General features: G+C 38.7%; 2 protein-coding genes across 16 annotated transcripts in view; both read right to left on the bottom strand.

Moving 5' to 3' along the window:
* The window catches only part of BTBD16 (BTB domain containing 16), a 107029-nt gene extending 98837 nt beyond the window's left edge, over positions 1-8192 (bottom strand). The window contains exons 1-2 of the mRNA XM_069097406.1: positions 8140-8192; positions 3527-3721 (exon numbers count right to left, since the gene is read on the bottom strand). Coding sequence (XP_068953507.1) covers positions 3527-3721; positions 8140-8192 — 248 coding nt within the window. The remainder of the gene's footprint in view (positions 1-3526; positions 3722-8139) is intronic.
* A 9442-nt stretch (positions 8193-17634) lies between these two features.
* TACC2 (transforming acidic coiled-coil containing protein 2) overlaps positions 17635-22323 on the bottom strand; it is a 308555-nt gene continuing 303866 nt past the window's right edge. For all 15 annotated transcript variants that reach the window (XM_069099132.1, XM_069099136.1, XM_069099131.1 and 12 more), the window contains one exon: positions 17635-18200. In XM_069099132.1, coding sequence (XP_068955233.1) covers positions 18135-18200 — 66 coding nt within the window. In that variant the 3' untranslated portion in view covers positions 17635-18134. The remainder of the gene's footprint in view (positions 18201-22323) is intronic.

Below are 22323 nucleotides of genomic sequence, written 5' to 3'. Positions count from 1 at the left end.
CCCTCTCCATTGTCTGTAAGTTACACATTATTTAGTATTTTTTTAAAAAAGGCAAGGAAATGGTAGCTGATTGGCCAGCACAGAGGCAGTTTCCAGATAATACATGTAGGTTGTCTGAAATTTATGGCAGGAGAAACTCTTTATATTAATCTTCGGATCTGAAAGGTTTCGGGTCAGCACAACCTAGATCATGGGTTAAGCATTAAGTAAATCTGGTCTCTAAGCAATAACTCTGGTTTCTCAGCCACAAGGAGCCAGAATGAAACAATGCAATTAAGTTTTCCCATCATGTGACTAACTCAGAATCTTCTTGGTTGATTATTTGATGAGATCTCATATTCCAATTCTTCCTCATAGTTCCTTGTTATTTTTTGCAGCATTTGCTTACCTGCCATGCACCAATTCATTTCTCTCTGAGGGATACTCATTTTTAATTCATTTGGAGACCATAGTGTTACATGACTCACAACCATACAATAACAATGGAATGTTAGCATTAAAATATAAGCCTTTGTCAAGGAGAACCTGGGGGTTATTAAAGGAGTTTTCCAATTTCCCAAAGAAAAACCCTCCTGTCCTCCTTCCCTTGTTTAATTCTAGTTCCAACACATTGTCCATTTACAACATCTATCTGATACACAGACTAGGGGATGCACATTATAGGCTATGTAGCTCTGAATGCAGGCAAAAGTCATTCTTCATACACTTTGTGTTTCCTGCATGGATAGTTAGATCACTTTCTTTAGAATGGTTACTGATCTCTTTCAGTAGGTTCTGCAATGTTCTGGGGATTCATACAACTGGAAAAATGTCATTGTTATCAAGGAGCACCTGTGTAGGACCTTACCATCTATAGGAATTCTGTCTTCCATAACCATGGAGGCAAGCAAATGTTTTTCAGTTTTATGCCTTGCCTAATATTAATGATCAGAGGACCACCAAACAAGGCTACCTTTGTTTTAAGATTCTTGCATAACTGCACTGAGAAATAGTTTGTATGGCAAATGCTTTGTTGGAAGGGAGCCTTTAAAGTAGTACTTTTCTCTAGTGAAACAAAAGCTTTTTTAAAGTCAACAAGCAGAGAATACAGTGAGATTTCATATCCCAGACATCTCTCAATTGGTTGAGTAATAGTGAAGATGTGTTCACTTATGGAATATAGCTTATGAAAATCTGTCTCTTTACGAACATTCTCATCAAGAATAAAAACAATAGGGGCAGCCAGGTGGCTCAGCGAGTAAGAACACTGGCTCCAGCGTTGGGATGACTTGGGAATCAAATCCAAGCTCAGATATTTAGCACCACACCCAGAAATAACTGGCCGTGTAACCTTGAGCAAGTTACTTAACCCTGATTGCTTTAAAAAAAAAAAAAGAATAAAAACAATAAATAACACTTCAAAGTTTGCTAATCACTTTGCAAACTTTATCTTATATTATCCTCAAAACAACACTGTCAAATTAGACACTCTTATTATTTCTACTTTACAGATAAGGAACTGAGGATGACAGAGAATAAGTGACTTGCCCAGAGTCATACAGCTAGTCTCTGCTGCAAGATTTGAATTCATGTCTTTTTCACTCCATTTTCACTAAAAGTTTTATATGGATGGTAAAGTAAACATATATATTTATCCTCAGGCACTATTTGGGGAGGAGATAATGATAAGATCCCCCATTCTCCACATCTTTGGTACTTTCCCCATCTTCAGATTCCTTTTAAATAGGTCCTTCAACACCTTTTACAATCATGTCACATCAGGAATGGATCTATCTCCTCCATTTATACTTGATGTAATTCAGTTGCTTTTCTCATCTTTAGCGACATTTCCATCTCCACTAACAGTAATTTAGGATCGTGATATTAGGACTTCTGCGTGGCAGATTCACTGTCCTCAAGGGTGAAAATAATAGGTTATAGAAATCTTTGCATATTCTTTCCAGCCATCTTTTGTTCTTGTTCTCCTAGTTCCATCTTTGAATACTTTTGGGATGACATTCTTTGGTTGAGTCTCTAGACATACTTTCTTTAAACTCCTATACTTCTTTTAATTTTGTGAGTTGATACATTTCACACTCTTCCATAATCCTTCCTAAGATTTTATAAACAAGTTTGTCATCGAAAAGTGTTGCCTTCCATTGTAATTTTCTCTCTTGTGTGTTAAGGAAATCAAATGTTTGAAGATTAAGGCAACATGGGGGATCTTTTGGTCTCCTAGTTATGGCAATTGATTTCTATTGGTTAATCATTTATTCCTGTCATTGGTGACTGGGTTATTTCCTCTGTCGTTCCCCCCCTTTTTTTTAATAAACAACTTACTTAATAGGTCAGTTTAATCATATGTAATATATTTGCCTATTTTTTATACTTATCGCTTTGTTCTAATTCTGTTCTTTGTGTGAACAACTCAGTGGCCTGAACAAACATTTAGGAATGCCTCCCACATCAGTAACACGTCATTTCTAATCTTCAAATATGTGATCAGTTTCCTTTTCTGGGATTTTTACAGGCTGACAGACAGAACTAGAACGGACCTCAGGGGATATCTAATCCAACTTGTTCATTTTAGAAATGAGGAAAATGAGACCCAAAGGGGTTAAATGACTTGCCCAAGGTCATACTGGTACTAAGTAAAACAGTCAAGGCTCTAACTCAGGTCCTTTGACTCCAAACCCAGTATATTTCCCATTACAAAGCTGTGTCCATAATATTCAGCACATTTTGACTCTTTTTCTCAAAGAAAATTTTTGTGATATGTAGGTGTGAAGTTTCCACAGTCTGCAAGTCTTTGATCTTTCTCATTCCTTATTCTTATATCATATTTTCCAACATATTTTACACATCCTCCCCTATCCCCACCTTTTATTGAAGTCATCAAACATTTGTTGATTCATGTGAAAGGATCTATCTGAACTTCTTATAGAAATTTTTTTCCTCTAAATCCTTTGTGCCATGTATTGGTGAACAGACTTCAGTTATTTTAATGATGCTCTTCTGGGAACTATTCATCAAGGCAAGATGGCCAAAAACATGAAAAATCATGTTTCTTTGTGCCTTTGAATGTGCTCCACCAATGAACTCCACCAATTCCTTCATTTACCATTTACATCCAAGAAGAATCTATGCACCAACCTTCCATTTATCTATAACTTTTTGTTGTCATCTTGTTGGTTTCAATTATAGTAAGAATGCCAAGATTTCTAGGATTCAGTCCTTCCAGTGGGGTGTCTACTCATTGGTGATTAACCAAGGAACTCTCATTTAGACTACTAACAGGTAAGTTAAAGTTTTTAAAAAGTCAAAAACTGATGGGAATTTTTAGTATCTCCTGCCCCTTGTCTGCCACACTGTCATGTAGAGTTGGGAGGAAAGTTTCTGAAGATTGAGGACATAACAACAACAAAAATGACAACAATAAACTCCTCTATCTCCAGTTGAATAGTCTAACAATTAGACCAAGTTGCCTAATAATAGCATTTGTAGAAGTGAGATTTTCTGTGGAAATGTATTTTTACATTCTCTCTACCTGTCAATTATCTTCAGCTCATTGTCAATATCTACTCCCGTTGCTCTAGACAATTGGGAGAGGCCCAGTAGGTCTCCTAGGTAAGGCTCTCTTGGGAAGCGCCAACGATCATTTACTCCAGTGACTCTACGATTCAACCTCGGTGGATGCTGAGTTGAGTATACAAAGAAAGAAATAGAAAATCTTATTAGCTCCCTTTCATTCTTTGGAATTTCTCACTTGTTTCTGCCATTGTTAAAATATTAATTCTTACAAGTATTTATCTCTTGAAAAGAAAGACTCTTAAAAATAGGTGCCCATGGGGCAATGAACTGGCCAAATTATGGTACATGGATGTAATGAAATCCTACTGTATCTTAAAAAAAGATGGCTATGGAAAATCTAGAAGAATATGGGAAAACATATCAACTTATATGGAGTGGAATAAGGAAAACCAGAGGAATAATATACACAATGACTTAAATGATGCAAACAAAAAGAACAACAAAATGAAGTGTAATAGTGTATAACTGCAATGACTAAATTTGGTGCTGCAGGAGAGTTGAGAAAATGTATCTATCTCACTTCATTGCAGAGGTGAGAGACTGCTGTCAGACATGACTGATGCATTGGTGGGGTTTTTTTTAACTGTTTTTTTCTTTTCTTTCTGTTTCTTTTTTAATCTTTGTTATCTCATGGGTAAGGTGGTAGGAATATATCTGGAAAAGAATGTGATGTAAAAACAAAAAATATCTATCTAAAAACCTTTAACTCTTAAGGAAGAAAATAATACCAATTTTTGCCTTAAAATAAAAGGTAAATTACCTTTAAAAAAAAGTAAAGGTTTTGAAGACAGATTCCTTTAAGCCCCAAAGTAACTTGGAGCATCTTTAGGTAAAAGGTCAGGAAGAGGATAGCTACATAAACTAGAGGAGATATGTATTTTTAGTAGTTTATAAAAATTCACTCTCTAAAGATGGAATTATCTGTCTAGAAAACATTGTGAGAAGTAACTATCTTGGAGTAGAACTTGAAGACAACTTCCTTGCTAGATTTGGACCCAACTGTTACTTCTGCAAATCACAGATTTTCTGGGTCACAATTTCCTGGGTTTTCCTGGGATGCTAGTCTACATGCTTTTTTAATTTTTTGACTAGGGAAAAGGGGCCATTTTCTGCCTCATTCTTTATCTAGCCTTAATCACTGAGCATGTGTTGCCTCAGTCAAACTCAGTCCTGTTAAAGACCTTAGCTTAAAAAGGCCAAGTTCTCCCACTGCATTCACAGCCATCTCCAGATGTCCTGATCTATATCTTGGCACTGGACCCAGATGACTCCAAAGGAGAAAGTGAGGCTGGTGACTTTGCACAGCCCTCCCTCATTTAAACCCAATTCACTTGCATGTCATGGCATCACCTTGCTGATGTCACAGTCCCCTTTGAGAATGAAGAACAAACAACAACAGCAGTCTACATACCTGGCTCAACATTTTCTTCACTGATGTGATTTTCTCAGAATGTTATGAAAGAGTCTGGACAAGCGCCTGAAAGACGAAAGTGGAGGCAAAAGTGATGCAAGACTTTCTTTGCATGGATTCTGTTTCCTGTGAATTCTCTCCCACAGCGAGTTAGAGCTATAACTACATGAACTGTTCCAAGTAAAATTATAAGAATAACTAAAATTAAATGTATGTTTCTAGCAGAGGTGCTCTTCTCATTGGCCATTCATCTTTGCTGGACTGTGGCCATCCTTTACCAATTTAAGAGCAACATCCTTTAATTCCACTCAGGAGTCAGCAGAGACATAAACAACCACAGACTCTAGGCTAGGGGCTCCTCACTACATTGTCTCACATCAAGCAGAAAATTTGTTGATAGGAAACTTTGTAGAATCAACAATTCTCTTACAAGTGGAGCTTTAGGAGATTAAACCGAAGAGGTTTAATTCTAGGCACCTGGCAACTCCACTACCAATAAGCCCTGGGACATAGTTACCTATTGAATGACATTGCTTACCCGTTCTTGCACTCTTCCCTCACCCCTCACCTCAGCTAAACCTGTGGGACTGAGAAAAAAGCTCTTTCTCTTCTTCCTTGCTCTGAAAAGAGTACTTAGCCCTTCTTTTAGGGCATTTCCACACAGGAAAATGTATGTTTCAGTGTATTTGAAAATAAGTGTGTTTGAGTAAGTCAATTAATTTCTCTGGGTCTCAGTTTTTTAATCTGTAAAATAAGGGGAGGAGGTTGCTTTAGAACAGAAAAATTTAACCCAGTTTTTTCAAAAAAAGTTTTCATCACTGTATTTCAATATCAGTGGTTTCTTTCGCAATTTTACATTTTTTTTGTTTCATGAATTTAAAAACATTATGAGCAGGGATTGATAGACTTCTCACCAGACTGACTACCAATGGAGTCTACGAGCCTAAAGATGTAAGAGTTTCCCATATGGCTCTACATCCTGGGAATCATATAAACTACAAAGAACTGGTCCTAAATCCAAATATGTAGTTCAACTAGAACTTTCTCTTCCTCGGTCCTCCTCCCTTGCCTAACGGACCTCTCTTCCACATCTGAGGATGCCAGCCCTGTCTTCCTGTCTGGACTGGGTGATAAAACAAGCTGTAGGTCTTGTCAATCACCTAGATGTTGGGTATCTTATACCTCTTAGAGTTGATTTCCCTGTCTTATGTAGTAAGAAATAATGATGACAACATTAGACTCAAAAAGAAACTGATCCCTGCAAACCTCTTATTGACATAGGGTTTTTTGTTTGTTTTTGGAGGCAGCAGTATTAAGTGACATGCCCAGGGTCACATAGCTAGTAAGTATCTGAGGCTAGATTTGAATTCAGGTCCTCCTGACTCCAGAACTAGTGCTCTATCCACTGTACTACCTACCTGCCCCTCTCCTGCTAACTTAGAAAACCACAAATTAACATTATCTATGTTGTATTGCATTTGTATCTATTTTGTAAACATTTCTCAATTACATTTTAATCTAGTTCTCTCCCACTATGGAATTCTGTGACTGGTGGGCTGAAAGTTTGAAATTTGCTTTAAAGTTTACAAAACACTTTAATCAAAAACACACAAGGAGGTAAGTGGTACAAGCATTATTCCCATTTTACAGATGAGAAAGCTGAAGCATAGACAGCTTACGATTTGCCTATGGTCAGAACTCTAGAGAAACCTGGACATGTGGGAAAGGAAAGGAGAAGAGAGGGGTCAAGCAACTTGCCTCAAGTCACACAGGTAGCCAGAGTCAGAGCTGGCATTTGAGCCCAGTTCCATATAACCCTACACTGCCTCCTCTTATGAGAAAAGGTCAGTGGTTCATTGTTCCTACTTTGCCTTCTCTTTCCTTCTATTAACCTTCCAAATATGCCAGTTTCACTTTAAAATTTAATTTTGATAAGCCAGCCCATGTCTGGTTTGAGAATCGGTGATGCAGAATAATGTTTAGTGGTCCAGAGCATTTTTCTGCCATTCTGACTGTTCTGATTTTCTCTGAAATGGATTAACTCCACCAAGTGAGACTTACCACTGGCAAGCTCTAGAATCCCTGGGGCTGAGGTCAGTGAACTGGGGTGAAGGCGGAAGATGCCATAGTGTTGGTATTTAATGATGTGCTGTCATAAGTGTTGAATCTTAGGCAAAGGATGGTCTATCTTCTGACTCTGTTGTGACCAGATCTCATGACAACTGGAGGGCCCTTTGTTGTTTGCCTGCTTCAGTTTCTTGAAGGTGAGAGCTAGTCTCCCCGGTTCCCTGGGAGGCAGTTGTGGTCTCCCTGGAGACGATAGGGAAGATTCCAAGCAGTTTCTGTTCTGGGTTCAGGTGAGGCTGGCTTCCTTTGCTTACTAACACAGCAGACCCCGGAAAGAAAAAAAAATGGATTCTGGGGAGAAGTGACCTAAGATGACATCATGGCCTGAGACAAGGGGATGTTTCCTATAAAGACTGCTAATATGGGAGATCCCCCTCAGATATCCATTCTGACAATAGCCAGATAAGTCTGAATAACATCTCCTACCCCAATCTACAGCCTGAGATACTATCTGAGGGTAGCTCTTAGGAGGACTAAATGGAGAAATTTTAACTTTCCTGCCATAAAAAAGAACATAGTGACAATAACATATTCATAAGGTACTTTCCAGTTTACAAAGCTCCTTCTAATGCAATCTAATCTAAGGAGCATTTTTTAAAAGCACCTACTATGCTGTATGGTGGCAGGGACTATTTCACTGTTGTCTTCGTACACCTAATACCCAAAACAGTGCCCGGCACATAGTAGGTTCTTAATTAACACTCATTGATTGATTGATTGGTTGCAAAGCACTGGGGATGCCAACAACCCCATGAAGTAGGTGGTGTAAGTATCACTATTGTCTCCATTTTGGTTGGCTGGCTGGCTGGTTGTTGTCCTTTTTTCTCAAAAAGGACCAAAATGACATCACTATGCTAGAGTCAAGTTCAATGTGTCCAACTGTGGCGGATTAGACCAATACGAGCTTGGAATACTCTAACAGGTTGAGTGCAAAGAGTTCATGTGAACTTTTGGGGTGGATAATCTAAATCTGTGCATCCTGCGTTTCCTTTGAGCTGTTTCAATTCTACTTTGCTCATAGAGCACAGCACCTTCTCTGATGTGGGCTCGCCAGGCTGAGCAGTCCTGTGCCAGTGTCTCCCATGTCGTTGTAGCAGCAAGCACCCAAGCATACCCAGGATGGCTGCTAGCACAGGTTCTTTGATCTGTTTTTCTAAAGGAAAGCAACTCAAAAAGGGGTTACCAATTTTACCTTAATCAAACATACATCATTTACCTAGTTAAGGGGAAAAAGTCAGCACCCTGAACTTTAGAGAATATACAAACAAAAGTTACAAGCAGACAAATATACAGACAGAGAAACAAACCAGCAGACAGGGCTTCTAGCTGTCTGCTCATCACCATCACATACATTCAGTTAGTCACCAGAGAGAGAAGCACTAACATCTGGGTTTTCAAAGCCGGGGGGCTCAATAGCTGCCCAGAATCTCATATAGCCAAATCATAAAACTCCTCCCAAAGTGAGCCCCAAAGCAAAACCTCACCTCAGAGGTATATATGTATGTATGTATATATGCATATGTATATATGTATGTATGTATATGCATGTGTGTACGTATGTGTATGTATGTGTATGTATATGTATGTATGTGTATGTATATATGTGTGTGTGTGTGTATATATAGCCTTCTCCAGGGTCAGAGAGCATCACAACCCTCCTGTCCCGTTTGACTACAAAGTAACAAAAGTTGTGCCTTCCTGAAAAACAAGCCTCCCACCACAGGCTCCATGTGAGCACATGCAGCCTATTAGGGGGAAGAGTTTATTTTCAAATCAAGAAAGGTCCTCAAAATCACCTAAGCCTATTAAGGTGCAGGGAAGATCTTTAAATTCCTATTACCATTACAGTTATGCAATCAGTTCCAAAGTTCTTCAGAGACCTTCAGAGTGTCCTTGTGTGGTTTCTTCTGACCACCATGTGAATGCTTGCCATAGGTAACTGATGTTCAGGGAAATTAAGTTTGGTGGTGCAGTGGATAGAGGGCTGGAATCAGGAAAGCCTGAGTTCAAATTAGCTTCAGATGATTATTAGTCGTGTGACCTTGGGCAAATCACTTAACCTCTGCCTGCCTTGGTTTCCTCAAGTGTAAAATGAAGATAATAGTAACACCAACCTCCCCAGGTAGTTGTGAGCATCAAATGAAATAATATCTGTAAAGTTACTTAGCACAGTGACTGACACATAGTAAATATTTAATAAATGCTTAAGCACAGGCCCTGGAGTCAGGAGTACCTAAGTTCAAATCCAGCCTCAGACACTTAACACACACACACAAAAACTAGCCATGTGACCTTGGGCAAAAATAAATAAATAAAAATAAATAAATGCTTGTTTCCTTAAGTGACTTGTCTATAGTCATACTGATAATAAAATTTATAGTTTCATACATTTGGATCTCGAAGATGATCTAGTCTAACCAATCTTTCTCCTTTCACACACGTACAATTCGTATTAATGAGCAACTGACTTCAGATAGGTTAAGGGATTTAGGTAAGAGTACACAGGCATTGAAAGAGAGGACCAGGCTTAGAACCCAAGTGTTCTGACTCCAAGACCAATATTTTCCGTGACACCAAATTGCTTTCCCATGGAAAGAGTGGGACTTCAAGGAGAAGCCAGTCTAGGAGATTAAAAGGAAAAAGCAAACAAGCCTGCAAGCCTTGATCTCATATGAGTACAAGAATAAATCAAGGAAAGGTTTTTAGATGAGAGAGGGAAAAATCAGGAAAATGAGGCCCATTGGACATCTTGAAACCGGATATCCTGTAGATATCTCAAACTCAACATGTCCCAAAATGAACTCATTATCTTTCTCACCAAATCTTCCTTTCTTCTTGAATTCCCTGCTACTTTCAAGGGACCACCATGCTCCCATTTACCCAGGCTTACAAATTAGGGGTCATCCTCAAATCTCTCACTCCCTATATCCAGTCTGTTCCCCAATCCCATCAATTCTACTTTCCCAACCTCTCCCAGTCCCTTCTCTCCTTTAACACTGAACTCTGTACTACTGCAGTAGCCTTCTGTTTGGTCTCCTTGCCTTGCCACTCCCTAATGTAATTCATCTTTTATTCAGCTATCAAAACGATCCTCCTAAAGTTTGGGTCTGATCCTGTCAGTTAGCTATTCAGTAAACTCCAATGGTTCCTGTAAGCAGCAACCACACTGGCATACCCAGAACAGCTGCTTGCACAGGTTCTTAGATCTGCTTTACTAGGAAAAATAGCTGATTAAGGGGTTAACAATCTTTCTCTAATTACATTCACTAGTTCAGGGGAAAAATCAACACCCTGAACTTCAGAGAAAACATAATTAGAAAATGTAGAGAAAATACAAGCAGGGAAATAAAGACCAATAGACAGGGCTTCTAACTGTCTGAGAAATTAACACAGAATAACAGACAGATTCAACTGTCTGACCAAGGCAATACATTCATAGTTACAGAGAGAGAAGCACCAATATCTGGGTTTTTCAAAACTGGGGGACTCTTTATCTGCCACCCAGAGTTTTATCTGGTCAAATCACAAGAACACTCTTCCAGTGAGTAAGCTCCAAAGCAAAATGCTAACCTCAGAGTATATATATATACCTTTTTCAGAGCCAGAGGGCATCACAGCCCTCATGATTCAGTGCCTCGGAAATTAATAAAAGGTGTGAAAGCCTTCCTACTGAGCAAGCCTCCCCTAAGCAAGCTTCCCTTAATGGGCTCCAGGTGAGGCCTATTAATGGGTGAGGAAGATCTTACATCCCCTTAACATTACAGTTCCCCAGTCACCTTCCGAATCATAAAATTCTCTGTTGGCTTCTAAAGTCCTTCATAACCTGGGTGCTTCCTACACCGTTCCTTTTGTTGTGGTTCAGTTGTCTTTATTTGTGTCCCTCTTTGTGACCCCATTTAGGGTTTTCTTGGCAAAGGTACTGAAGTGGTTTGCTATTTCCTTCTCCAGCTCATTTTACAGATGAATAAACTGAGGCAGACAGGTTTAAGTGACTTGCTCAGGGCCACAAAGCTAGTAAGTGTCTGAGGCCAGATTTGAACTTGGAGATGAATCTTCCCAATGCCCAGTCCATTCCTTAATTTAAAATTAAAAAAAATTTAAATCAAATTTTAAAATTTTAATTGAAAACTTTAATTGAAATTTTTAAATTTAAATTTGGAAATTTTTAAATTAAATATAAATTTTAAAATAATTTTTAAAAATTTAAATTATAATTCAAAATTTCAAAATTAGAATATTTTAAAATTTGTTTTAAAATTAAATTTTAATTTTAAAATGTTTAAGTTTGATTTAAATTTTTAATTAAAAATTTTAAAGTCCTTTCTTTTCAGTCTTCTTACACCTTATTCCCCTTCCTATACTCTGTGGTACAGTGGCACTAGCCTCCTTGCTCTTCCGAATATAAGATAACACTGAATTTTCACTACCTGTCCTCCATTCCTGGAATGATCTCTTTTCTTGCCTCCTCCACCTTATGTTGCCTCTGGTTTCCTTCAGTTCTCAGTTAAAATTTCATCATCTGCCAGAAGTTATGTCATTCCTCCCATTAGACTATAAGTCCCCTAAGGGCAGGAATTGGTTTTGCCTTTGTATACCCAGCATTTAGCTTGGTACTTGGCACATAGTAGCACTTAATACATGCAGCTGACTTGGTTATCTGCTAGTACCTTAGTATATATGACCAATATTAACTAATTACACCTACATATTTCTTTTTTATTTTTCATCCTGTACGTTTTCCTGTTGCGCTTTTCTAAAATAATAATAATAACAATGAATGTTTGTTTTTTCCCACTTTCCAGGGGATCAAAAATTTGTCTTAGAGGCAGAAACTTGGGTGGAAAGCAGGACCAGAAGAAGGCTGAATTCAGCCTCTCCGACCACTTGGACTGGGAACCAAATGGAGAGGGAGAAGTACCACAGAAAAAATGAACCCTAGGACATATAACCTGAGGACCTGAAACATCTTAAACACAATAGCATCCCCTGCTGGCCACTTGGTGACTCAACTAGAAGAGAGAACAGAAATAGTTCATAAGGCTGTAGAGAAGAAAGGGACCAGAGAGATTATGAAGTAAACTCCTCTCAGTTTCATAGAAGAGACAAAAGAAGCCCAGGGCTGTCAGAGCCCTTAATTCTTTTACACTGTAAGGACCTGACCCTCTAATGATTTAACTTGCCTTGGTAGTGGCCAGAATTATGAGGCAAGATTATGCCTCCTGACCCTTGGATTAGCGGTCTGAATTTCCCCTAGCACCTGATCTGGGACTCAGCACACAGTAGGCTTTCAATAAGTATCTGTTGAAAATGAAATGCTTGTTTAATAAATGAGTCCCCTTTATCTCTGGATCCTGGATCTTTTTTCTTTTTCTGTTTTTTTTTTTTTGAGGGGGGAAGGTAGGGCAATTAGGGGTTAAGTGACTTGCCCAAGGTCACAAGACTAGTGTAAGTGTCTGAGGTCGGGTTTGAACTCAGGTCCTCCTGACTCCAGGGCTGCATTCTATTCACTGCACCACCTAGCCACCCCCAAGTCCCCTTTATCTCCACATCTGCAGGGGTCTCTGGCAGAGTTCCTAAGTTGTACTACAGGGTATCAAGCTCAAAACCAGGCCATTGCTGGCTAGGTCTGTCCACGAGCAACAGGCCAACTGGGGGTGGGGACTGTTAAAAGAGAGTGGAAAGTCATGGCAAGATAATACAAGACGGAGTTGCACGGGTGAACAAGTTGTGGTTGCAGGTATAAGGGAGCCAAGACACAGTAGGTCTGTTTGCTCACTGAACCACATTAGGAGAGCTGCTCTGAAAAATGAGCTTTGCCTAAGCTCCCTTACAAGTCTGGGAAGGACCCACATCTCCAGTGACTGGGCACATACAAACCTGTGCATTAGACTGGGGTCCCCATCTTTTCCTTTTAGGGAGGGGGGGGGAAGAGGGTCATATTTTCTTATTTTACAATAATATTTCTATTATCAACTTAACAGACATGAACAAACATAAATACTTCATATGCAAAGAAAAACAAAAAGAAAAGGAATTGAATATGAAATCGTGAAGTTCTGTTATATATAGTTTGGTTTTTCTCCACTATATTCAGTTTTTTAAGATTCAAATGTAACATGGTATTTCCAACACGGCCTACTTGTATATCCTTCTGTTCTGTTCTGTTTATTTTTAAACAAACAGGGGTGAAGGAAGAGAAGGGGGGGAGCACCTATTATGTGTGAGTCACTATGCTAAGTGCTTTATGTTATCTCATTCAAGCCTCACAACCACTCTGGGAGGCAGGTGCTATTAGTATCCCCATTTTGCATCTGAGGAAACTGAGGCAAATAGAGATTAAATGGCTTGCCCAGGGTCACACAGCTAGTATCTGAAGCTAGATTTGAATGTAAATCTTCCTGACTCCAGGCCCAGAAACCTAACCACTGAATCATCTAGATGCCATCGATAATGCCACTGCAGCCAATGACAACACCATTGAGGGTATCTTTTCCTCTCTTCTTCCTTTTTTTAGGATCATTAGTACTACCTCACCTCTGGACTCTCCTCCATTCCCCTTCCTCCACAGCATGTATGCACAAAGAAGTGCGTCCCCTGGACTCATGGCATGGCATCATGGAAAGAACACTGAACTAGGCGTTAGAAGATTTGGTGTCTAGTGTTTTGCAATGAAAAGAAATGTGGGACCTTGGGCAAGCCCTTCTCTTCTCTGGGACTCACATCCTCTTGTGTAAAACAAGGGGATTAGACAAGATGATCTCTGAGGTCTCATAAATCTTACATTCTGTAACTTGCCCTTTTTTTTTTTTTTTTTTTTGCTTTTTGGAGGGCAATTGTCCCTTAATTTTGAGAAAAACTATGAATGGCCATAAAAGGAGGAAACAGTGGGCAGAAAGAGTTCTTAATCTTACAGGAAGTGTTAATGAAAACATACCTTATTAAGACTGATATTACAAAGGGAGGGAAGGCAGTTTATCTAGATTTTCAACGCTATGTCAAGCATTCCTTTGGAACTAGGACAAGTGGTAGAATGGCAGCAAGATACTTGCAGAGATCCATTTGTACAGAAAGAAGGGTACCCAGTTACTATGAGTCCTGGGGGTGAGGCCAAATCAAAGGTGTCAGGGTAAACCTGAGCCGTGGGCAAAGTGGAGCACTGAGTAGACAGACAGGCACCTAGAAGTCAAGCAGAACACGAAGGCTGCTTGGTTAGTGGCAGGTCTGATCCAGGATGGAGGGCACGGTCAGGAATGAATGCAAGTATGCAGACAAAAACAAGACTTAGAGTTCATGGTCCAGGCTGGTCACAGGGAGCACAGGCACAAGGGTAGGGCTTTGACTTGTGATTTCATATGTATAGGAGATTCCCAGATGGAGAAACCCTTTACCAATTCAGTTCAGCACCTTCTTGGCAATTTAGTCCTAGAATGCTGCTCAGACTAGATTTTTTTTTTTAAGCAATTGGGGTTAAGTAATTTGACCAAGGTTACATGGCCAGTTTTTTTGTGTGCGTGTTGTGTCTGAGGCCGAACCAAACTTGGGTCCTCCTGACTCCGGGGCTGGCGCTTTACTCACTGCACCACCTAGCCACCCCTACTCAGACTAGATTTGCCAAATGTGCTGACCTCTCCTGTGTGGGCCTGAACCAGATGAAAATGACATTGGGAAATATTTAACAAAATAAATAAAAACAATAAAATATAAGTAATGTTATGTTTTAAAATTAAGTCAATATGTGCCCTGAAGGGATCTTTATGTACAGATCAGTGGTCTTTATTTCTAGTTGAATTTGACATCACTGATTGAGAATGCTTGCCCAGGGTCACATGCACAGCCAGTGTTTGTCAGAGATGGGACTGGAATATAGATCTCTGTGGCTTCATCTACTCTTCTAAACAATCACAGCTTTAAAGACGGTAGGAATTGCAGTGGCCATTTAGTCCATCTCCCTCTTTCAGAAACTAGTCCAAGATCACAGCATCAGAAGAGGGATTTGAACCAAGACCTTTGCCTCCAAAAGCACTCACTCACACATATTACAAGGATGAAATGTAAAGCCTAGGATGAGCATCTCAGGGGCCTGAATAAGGGGTAAGGTCCACGTGAGACAAGTAGGGTAGGACTGCCGATGAGGAGACAGTGTTCTCCCATGCTGGTATGGGAGGAAGATAAGGGCTAGCAGAGCACATGGCTCTCCCAAGTGAGACAGGCTCCTGCAGGAGCTGGTAATGACAGCCCTCTGGAAACCCCTTACAGTTTTAACAAAAATCATTCAAGAAAAAGATGACAAAAAAGAATAAAGCGCAACCCTTTTTGGACAAGAGGCTTTTCTGTAGTCCTTTAAGGTTTACAAAACACTTTCCTCACAACAACCCTGTGAGGTAGGCAGAGCAAGTATTAAAGGTAGCAAAACCGAAGCCCACAGGTGAAGGGCTACCTGGGGTCACATAGCAAGGGAGGTGTTGGAAGTGGCATTTGAACTCATGTCTCCAGATTGAAGTTCAACATGCACCGTGGAGGGCACCACACTGCCTTGGAATGTCAGAGATGGTTTTTTCCCCCATGTGGTGCCAAGTGTTTGTGCACCTTGATGATTTCAATAGGTCAATTCTCTACTTCACTCTGCCAAAGTAGACAGATTCAGGGTGACTGATGTTTCCTACTGCATGGATCACTGGAACAAATTCTTCCACTCAAGTCAATAACACAACTGACTTTTCATCGTGAAGATAAAGATGAGCCAATAACCAAAAAATTAACTGGTCAATGTTCTGCTGCTTCCATTGGTGAGAGATGGCAACCCTGAAAACCCCAGGCTGAGTTGGGGTCCAGTTCCTCTGATGTCTTTCACTTTTTTCAATTCAATTCCCGTTCAAGTCAAGTCAATCCAATCTAATTTAATCTAATTCAACAAACATTTGTTAAAGCACCTACAGTATGTCCAAGGCACTATGGTGGGTGCAAAGAAAGAAAGAAAAAAATTAGACAGTTCCTGCCCACCAGGAGCTTACAATCTGCCCATATGAGTAAAAACAAGAAAAATTGAAGAGGGAGAGGACACTGACAACCTTGGGGAGAGGGGTGGTCAGAGAAGGTCTCCAGTAAATACACTCCATCCTTCCCCAACTAACCTTTTTCCTATTATTCCTGCCCCTACACAGGTTAAAGTTTAATCACCAGCTTCTAATTTGGCAATTCATAATAGCCAGGAAGAATTAAAGTAATATAACAACAAATATGTGGTTAATTTAATCTCAAGGGCAGTGAAACTACCTGTTTTGCATAGAGAGCTAGTGGCCCTTTCCTAATATTTCACTGTTAAATTAAATGTATGGAAAATGTCTTCGTATCGGTTAAATTAACTTAACTAATTAAATTAATAAAATCAACATTAAAAGAACAGAAAATATTTTAGCATTGTTAAAATTAAATTCATTAAGTTAATTAATTAATTAATTCTTTAGGATTATTAATAATGAATAGACATTGATGAGCTGTGATCTACTTTACTGGAGAAATTACCCACATTATTGAGATCACAGATTAATTTGAGTTTAATAATAACTGACATTTAATACTTTAAAGTTTGCAAAGCATTTTACAATCCAGTTAGAGGTGATACAGTGGATAGAGTGCCAGACCCAGAGTCAGGAAGACTGAGTTCAAATCTGAGCCAGACACTTGCTAGTCGTGTGACCCTGGACCACTTAACTGCTGTCTGCCTCAATTTCCTCATCTGTAAAAAGGGGATAAGAATATCACTTAGCCCCCAGGATTATTGTGAGGATCCAATAATATAACATTTGTAAAGCAATTAGCACAATGCCTGGAACAGAGTAGGCACTATATAAAAGTTATTATTGTTATTACAGTGTTTGTTAAGAAAATTGTTTAGAGGAAAGACAGGCTCTTTTTTCTTTTTTTCAATTAATAAAAGAGAAATTCAATTTTTAAAGTCAAAATAAAAGGTTTTTTTTTCTTATCAAAATCTAAACCATTTTGGGGAGGCTAGGTGGCCCAGTGAATAGAGCACCATCCCTGGAGTCAGAAGGACCTGAGTTCAGATCTGGTCTCAGACACAACACAAAACTAGCCATGTGGCCTTGGGCAAGTCACTTAACCCCAACTGCCCTCCAAAAAGCAAAAAAAAAAAAATAATAATCTTGAAAAAGAAAAAAAAGATCTAAACCATTTAGATTGATTCACTTGAAGAAAAAATTCAGCATTTCTCAGTAGTTTCATGATATAGACAAGACACATGAGAACTTCCCCTACCTTCCAAGGGATGCCTCTTGACCTATAGACAGAGAAAAATACTAGGTCAAGGAAAAGAACTCTCATCCTCACATCCTAAGGCTGACATCTTCCAGTCAAGAAGCCTGAAAGAACCTTTAAAATCTAGTCCACTCTCCTTCTTCTAAAAATGAGGGATCAACCTCTTTTCTACTATAAATTTTCAAGATGTCAAAAGAGAAATGGGGGGCTTGGGAACAAATGTCTTCATAGAAGATAAAACATAGCCACACTTGTTTTGAAGTTTCAGAGAAAAAAATTTATTTACAATAGAGAATTTTATTTGAAACATGCATTTTTCTTTTTCTTTTTTTTTTTTTTTTAAACAAATCAGCAAATGCGGATCAAGTTTACACTCCTTAAGGCAAGAGTCCCCATGCAAAGTAATACGTGTTCATATTAAATCCAAAAGACATCCAACATGGGAACTCATGTACAAAGGGATAAGCTAGGATCAGCAATTTGTCATTTATTAGAGAATTTGACAATCTCCCTGATACAGGAACTCTGAGATCAACTTGCTATGAATTATACTATGAAAATGCAAACAATAGCAAGAAATTCTGATAGTCTTTTGAGAACTGCATACAATTAAATCAACTTTATTTAGAAAGAAAATACAGTAGTGCATACGAAAAAGTGAAAATATAACCTGTCCACATAAAGGTATGGACATCAGTGTGCCAATGGTCATATTGCACTCAATAGTGTAGTCCAAAAATTTGGTTGAAAGTTAGCTTTTCCCCATTTTGGCAATCAGTTCATCACAAATCTTGGTAAGTTCCTCTATTTCTTTATTCTGAAAGTGAAGGAAAGAAAGAGACTATTAGTTGGAGTAAAATATTCATCTTGGCTCCTTTTGGGGTCCTCACCCACTATACCCTCCTGATCCCTAGAATTACTTGTCTGATATATATGGAATCTAGGAAAGGAGTTAACTCACATTAAGCAATTCTGAGAAATATCAGAAAATTAAGAATTAAGTAATTCTTTGTAGATCGGTGTTAGCACTATTTCTGCTGGATCCTTACATCAGAAAATGCAACAAATTAGGATTGCTGAATTGAGATTCTAGACTCTAATGTACACTGGATTGTAGAAGAAGGTTGAAATGACATGCAAATATTTCCAGTCCCTTAGTTATCTTATTTCTAAGCATCTAAAAGTATACAAAAATTACTGACAGAAGCTTCAAACCCCACCCTCCACCCCCATCAGAATAATCTTGGGTTTTTCATGAACAAAAAAAAAATATAAATTTCCTCCTCTGCCCATCCGTAAAAGAAATACACACACACACACACACACACACACACACACGGCTTTTCTAGACAACATTATAAATTAAAAATCAGTTGTCATTCAAAGGGCAATCAAATGCAAATCCCCCCACAAACAATTTATCCAAGTAACTGGATTATAATTGATCTCAGTGGGAGGCACCCGGCTCAACCATCACTGACAACTCTGATTATCTGGAAACATTTCTGAGCTAGATGTGCCTTGGACCAGAGGGATTACTGATGCATTAATCTGCTTCCATAGTTGGCTATGTCACTTTGCTAAATTATATATAATCTATCTCTACATTTTTAAAAGATATCAGAGATTCTCTCCTCCCTTCTTCTCTTTCTCCACTGCTCAAGTAGGAACTAATCATTCCCATATTCCCAAGTATTTGATTAACCAGATAAAGCTGAATAAGGTCCTAGGGGACATCTTGTTGTTAAATGCATCCATTTATTCAACAACAATTTATTAAGCATTTACTATGTGCAGTCTCTCTTCATATTCTAATGTCTTATGTTAGCATGGTGTTGACTATGGACTAAATTCTGAGGGCCTCATAATGAGAAAGCTAATAAAGAGGTGATGGGTTTTTTTCTCCCAAAGGAATTCCATCTTCTCTATCTGGAAGACTGATTACCAAAGTATGAATGGGTTGTGCTCTACACCGGCTGAGGGAGTACCATAAGCAGCATCTAGGCTGTACAGGGCTAGAGCACTGGGCCTGGAATGAGGAATACCTGAGTTCAAATCCAACTTCAAACACTTACTAGATGTGTGACCCTGCTCAAGTCATGTACCCTCTGTCTGCTTCTGTCTCATTAACTGTAAAATTAGGATAACAATAGCATCTTCCTCACAGGATTGTTTTGAGGATCAAATGAGACATTTGTAAAACCCTTAGCACAGTGCCTAGTATATAGTAGGCACTCAATACATGCTTGTTCTCTTCCCTTTCTCACCAACAATATCACAGATCTTAGAAGCAGTGAAGATAACCTATGAATAGATGGTATTAAGCAATGGGGGAAGATGGAAAGAAAATTAAGATATGACATCTGGTCTCACAGAGATTATAATCCAGTTAGGGAAGGGAACAATATGTGGAAATATGTAAAACTACAAAATGAATGTGCAATAGCTACATATTAGCCATAGTGAAGAATAAAATATGATGGAGACATAAGAGGTAGGAAGTGCTATGCAAGGTATAAGGGAAAAACAAATGATGGAATCACAAATGTGTACATTGGTATCTGAGCTGAAGGGCAGCCCTGGTCCTGGCCACCAGGACAGGCACTAAGTGTGCTTTACCTCATATTTTACCTCAAAATTACAGACTATTTAATCTGTTGATCATATCTGTAAAACTCTCTGCTAGCTTTCTTCTCAACAAGTTATCAACATGGGAAATTCAATGGTTCTATAAGACACAAGATGGAAGACAAGCACCTGCTTTAACCTGATAATTGGGTTTTTTTTTAAATCATCTCTGCCTAGAAGTGGCCTTAGAAAGTCATATTTTTTTGGTTAGAAGTCATTAGAAAGAACATTTTAGTAATAATTACACCAACATTAAGAAGTCATTCAATAGATGTCCATCAATATTTAAATAATCAAGCCTAGACAACACTATTCAACAGGTTAAACATTTTGTAATTAAGGAGTGTATTTTTGCTACCACATTATCCAATAAAATATAAATCTTCTTAAAATAAGATTTACTCGATAAACATTTGTTGAGTACTTACTATGTACAAGGCATGGTGACACACTATTGGGCCAAACTGAAGTTCTTTATAGAAGTGGAAAACAATTGATAGTATCTTTCCTAAGCATGTTTCTACTTAAAGACACCTCTTTCAGAATCTTTGGGATCTCAATCAATCACTTGTAGGAAAGCTTGAGTATATTTAAAATTCCTATCTAAGACCCCCCAAAACAGCTCTCTGGGACTGAGGGGAACATGGGGCATGGAGTGGAGTAGTGGAAGTCCCTGGTTCATGCCAAGGCTGAAATGTGTTGGTCTTCTTCTTGAGCAAGAATACATGTCTAGGTCTGAAGCTTCTACAGAAGAAGGCTATGATATCTCCCTCATATCTCATCTCTAAAGTTGGGGCTCTGATTTTAATCCAAAGAAAAAAAGGGGGGTAATTCATATTCTTGTTAGAGGGCTAGATCGTGAACTTAATACAACCTCAAACCTGTCCAAATAATTTTACATTTCTGCTTGTATTTAGTTCCAGGAATTTATATATATGTGCACATATGTTTGTATATATGTATATGTATATATGTCTGGAATACATTCTTCTACATGTGAATTTATACATCAGAAAATAAAAACAACATGAGCTCCATTGTTTCCTTTTTTAACTCTTATGTCTAAAAACCTAGAGCCAGATTTAATATCCAAGTATGGTCATTCTTAAGGCTTCTCAAATTATCTACTCCTTTGGCTCTTTGGTAAGCACCACCTGCCTCAAGTCCTTTCGAAAGTAGACAGGCACTGTCTTAAACAGGGCAGGCAATTGTCCCACTATACTCTGCCCTTGTCAGACCTCATCTGGGTACTGGGTTCCCTGAGTGAGACTGCTTAAGGGAAGACATTGCCAAGAGAGAAAAGCATTAAGGGAAGACCAATCACGATGGTGAAGGCCTTGAGTTCTTTGACGCCATGACAATTTGTTAAAGGAACTGTGTGGGTTTAGTCTGGAGAAGAGAAGACTCAGACAGGCCATGGTAGCTATTTTCAAGGACATAAAGGGCTGTTGTGCACTGGAGGGATTAGACCTGTATTGTTTGACCCTAGAAAGCAAAATCAGGAGCCATGTAGAACGATGTAGTCTAAATGTCAGGAACATGTCTTGGACATCAAAGAGATTCAATGTCTATTTTTAACGTATGTTATAGCAGAGATTCTTTTTGTGTATGGGTTAAATCAGATGGGCACTGGGATTCCTTCTAACACTCAAATCTGGTGTTTCTTTGGTTTTTCTTTTCTGATAAACTGATAGTCACTATCTGTAAAATATATAAATTAATTTCTTTAAAGTCAGAAATACAATCAAAGAATTTCGCCCTAAAAACTGTAACATAAATGAATCTTTTTTTCCTTACTATGTAGGACTTTAGGATCTTGGAGGGTCTTAGGGCCATCACTTTAAGCATCAGTTTTCACTGCACAGTTGCAGAAATGTGAAAACTATATAAAGCTGTCTGTACTGACCCTGTGACATGTGCTGGAGGCTGACTTTAAATCTGACCCTCATATCAGTCTATTTGTTTGCCATATTTCTTCATAAAAGTTGACTATTGGCAAATTATGAAAAAAAATCTCATTATCTGAGCTTTCTAGTTGTTTGAATGCTGTCTAAAAGGAGTAATTTACTACAAGGAAGCAGGTTAAAATGATGCAGTGAAATTAAGTAGTATGAGAAAATGAGAGATTTTTTTTTTCCCCACAGCTGAAAGGGATATTAGAAATTCCACTGTCCAACTTCTCGTTTCACAAATGGGGAAGTTTGAGGCCCAGAGAGTTGAAGCAAGTTGCCTAAAACCCTACAGATGATTATTATTGGATTTTAAACTAGAACAAAGATCTGCTGACTCCCAGGTCAAGACCTTTTCAATTA

The sequence above is a fragment of the Petaurus breviceps genome, unplaced genomic scaffold, assembly GCF_028583685.1.
Source record: "Petaurus breviceps papuanus isolate PSGF00001 unplaced genomic scaffold, PetGlider_PUasm1.0 37, whole genome shotgun sequence".
Classification (NCBI taxonomy): Eukaryota; Metazoa; Chordata; class Mammalia; order Diprotodontia; family Petauridae; genus Petaurus; species Petaurus breviceps.
This window is presented reverse-complemented; position numbering and strand designations above follow the sequence as displayed.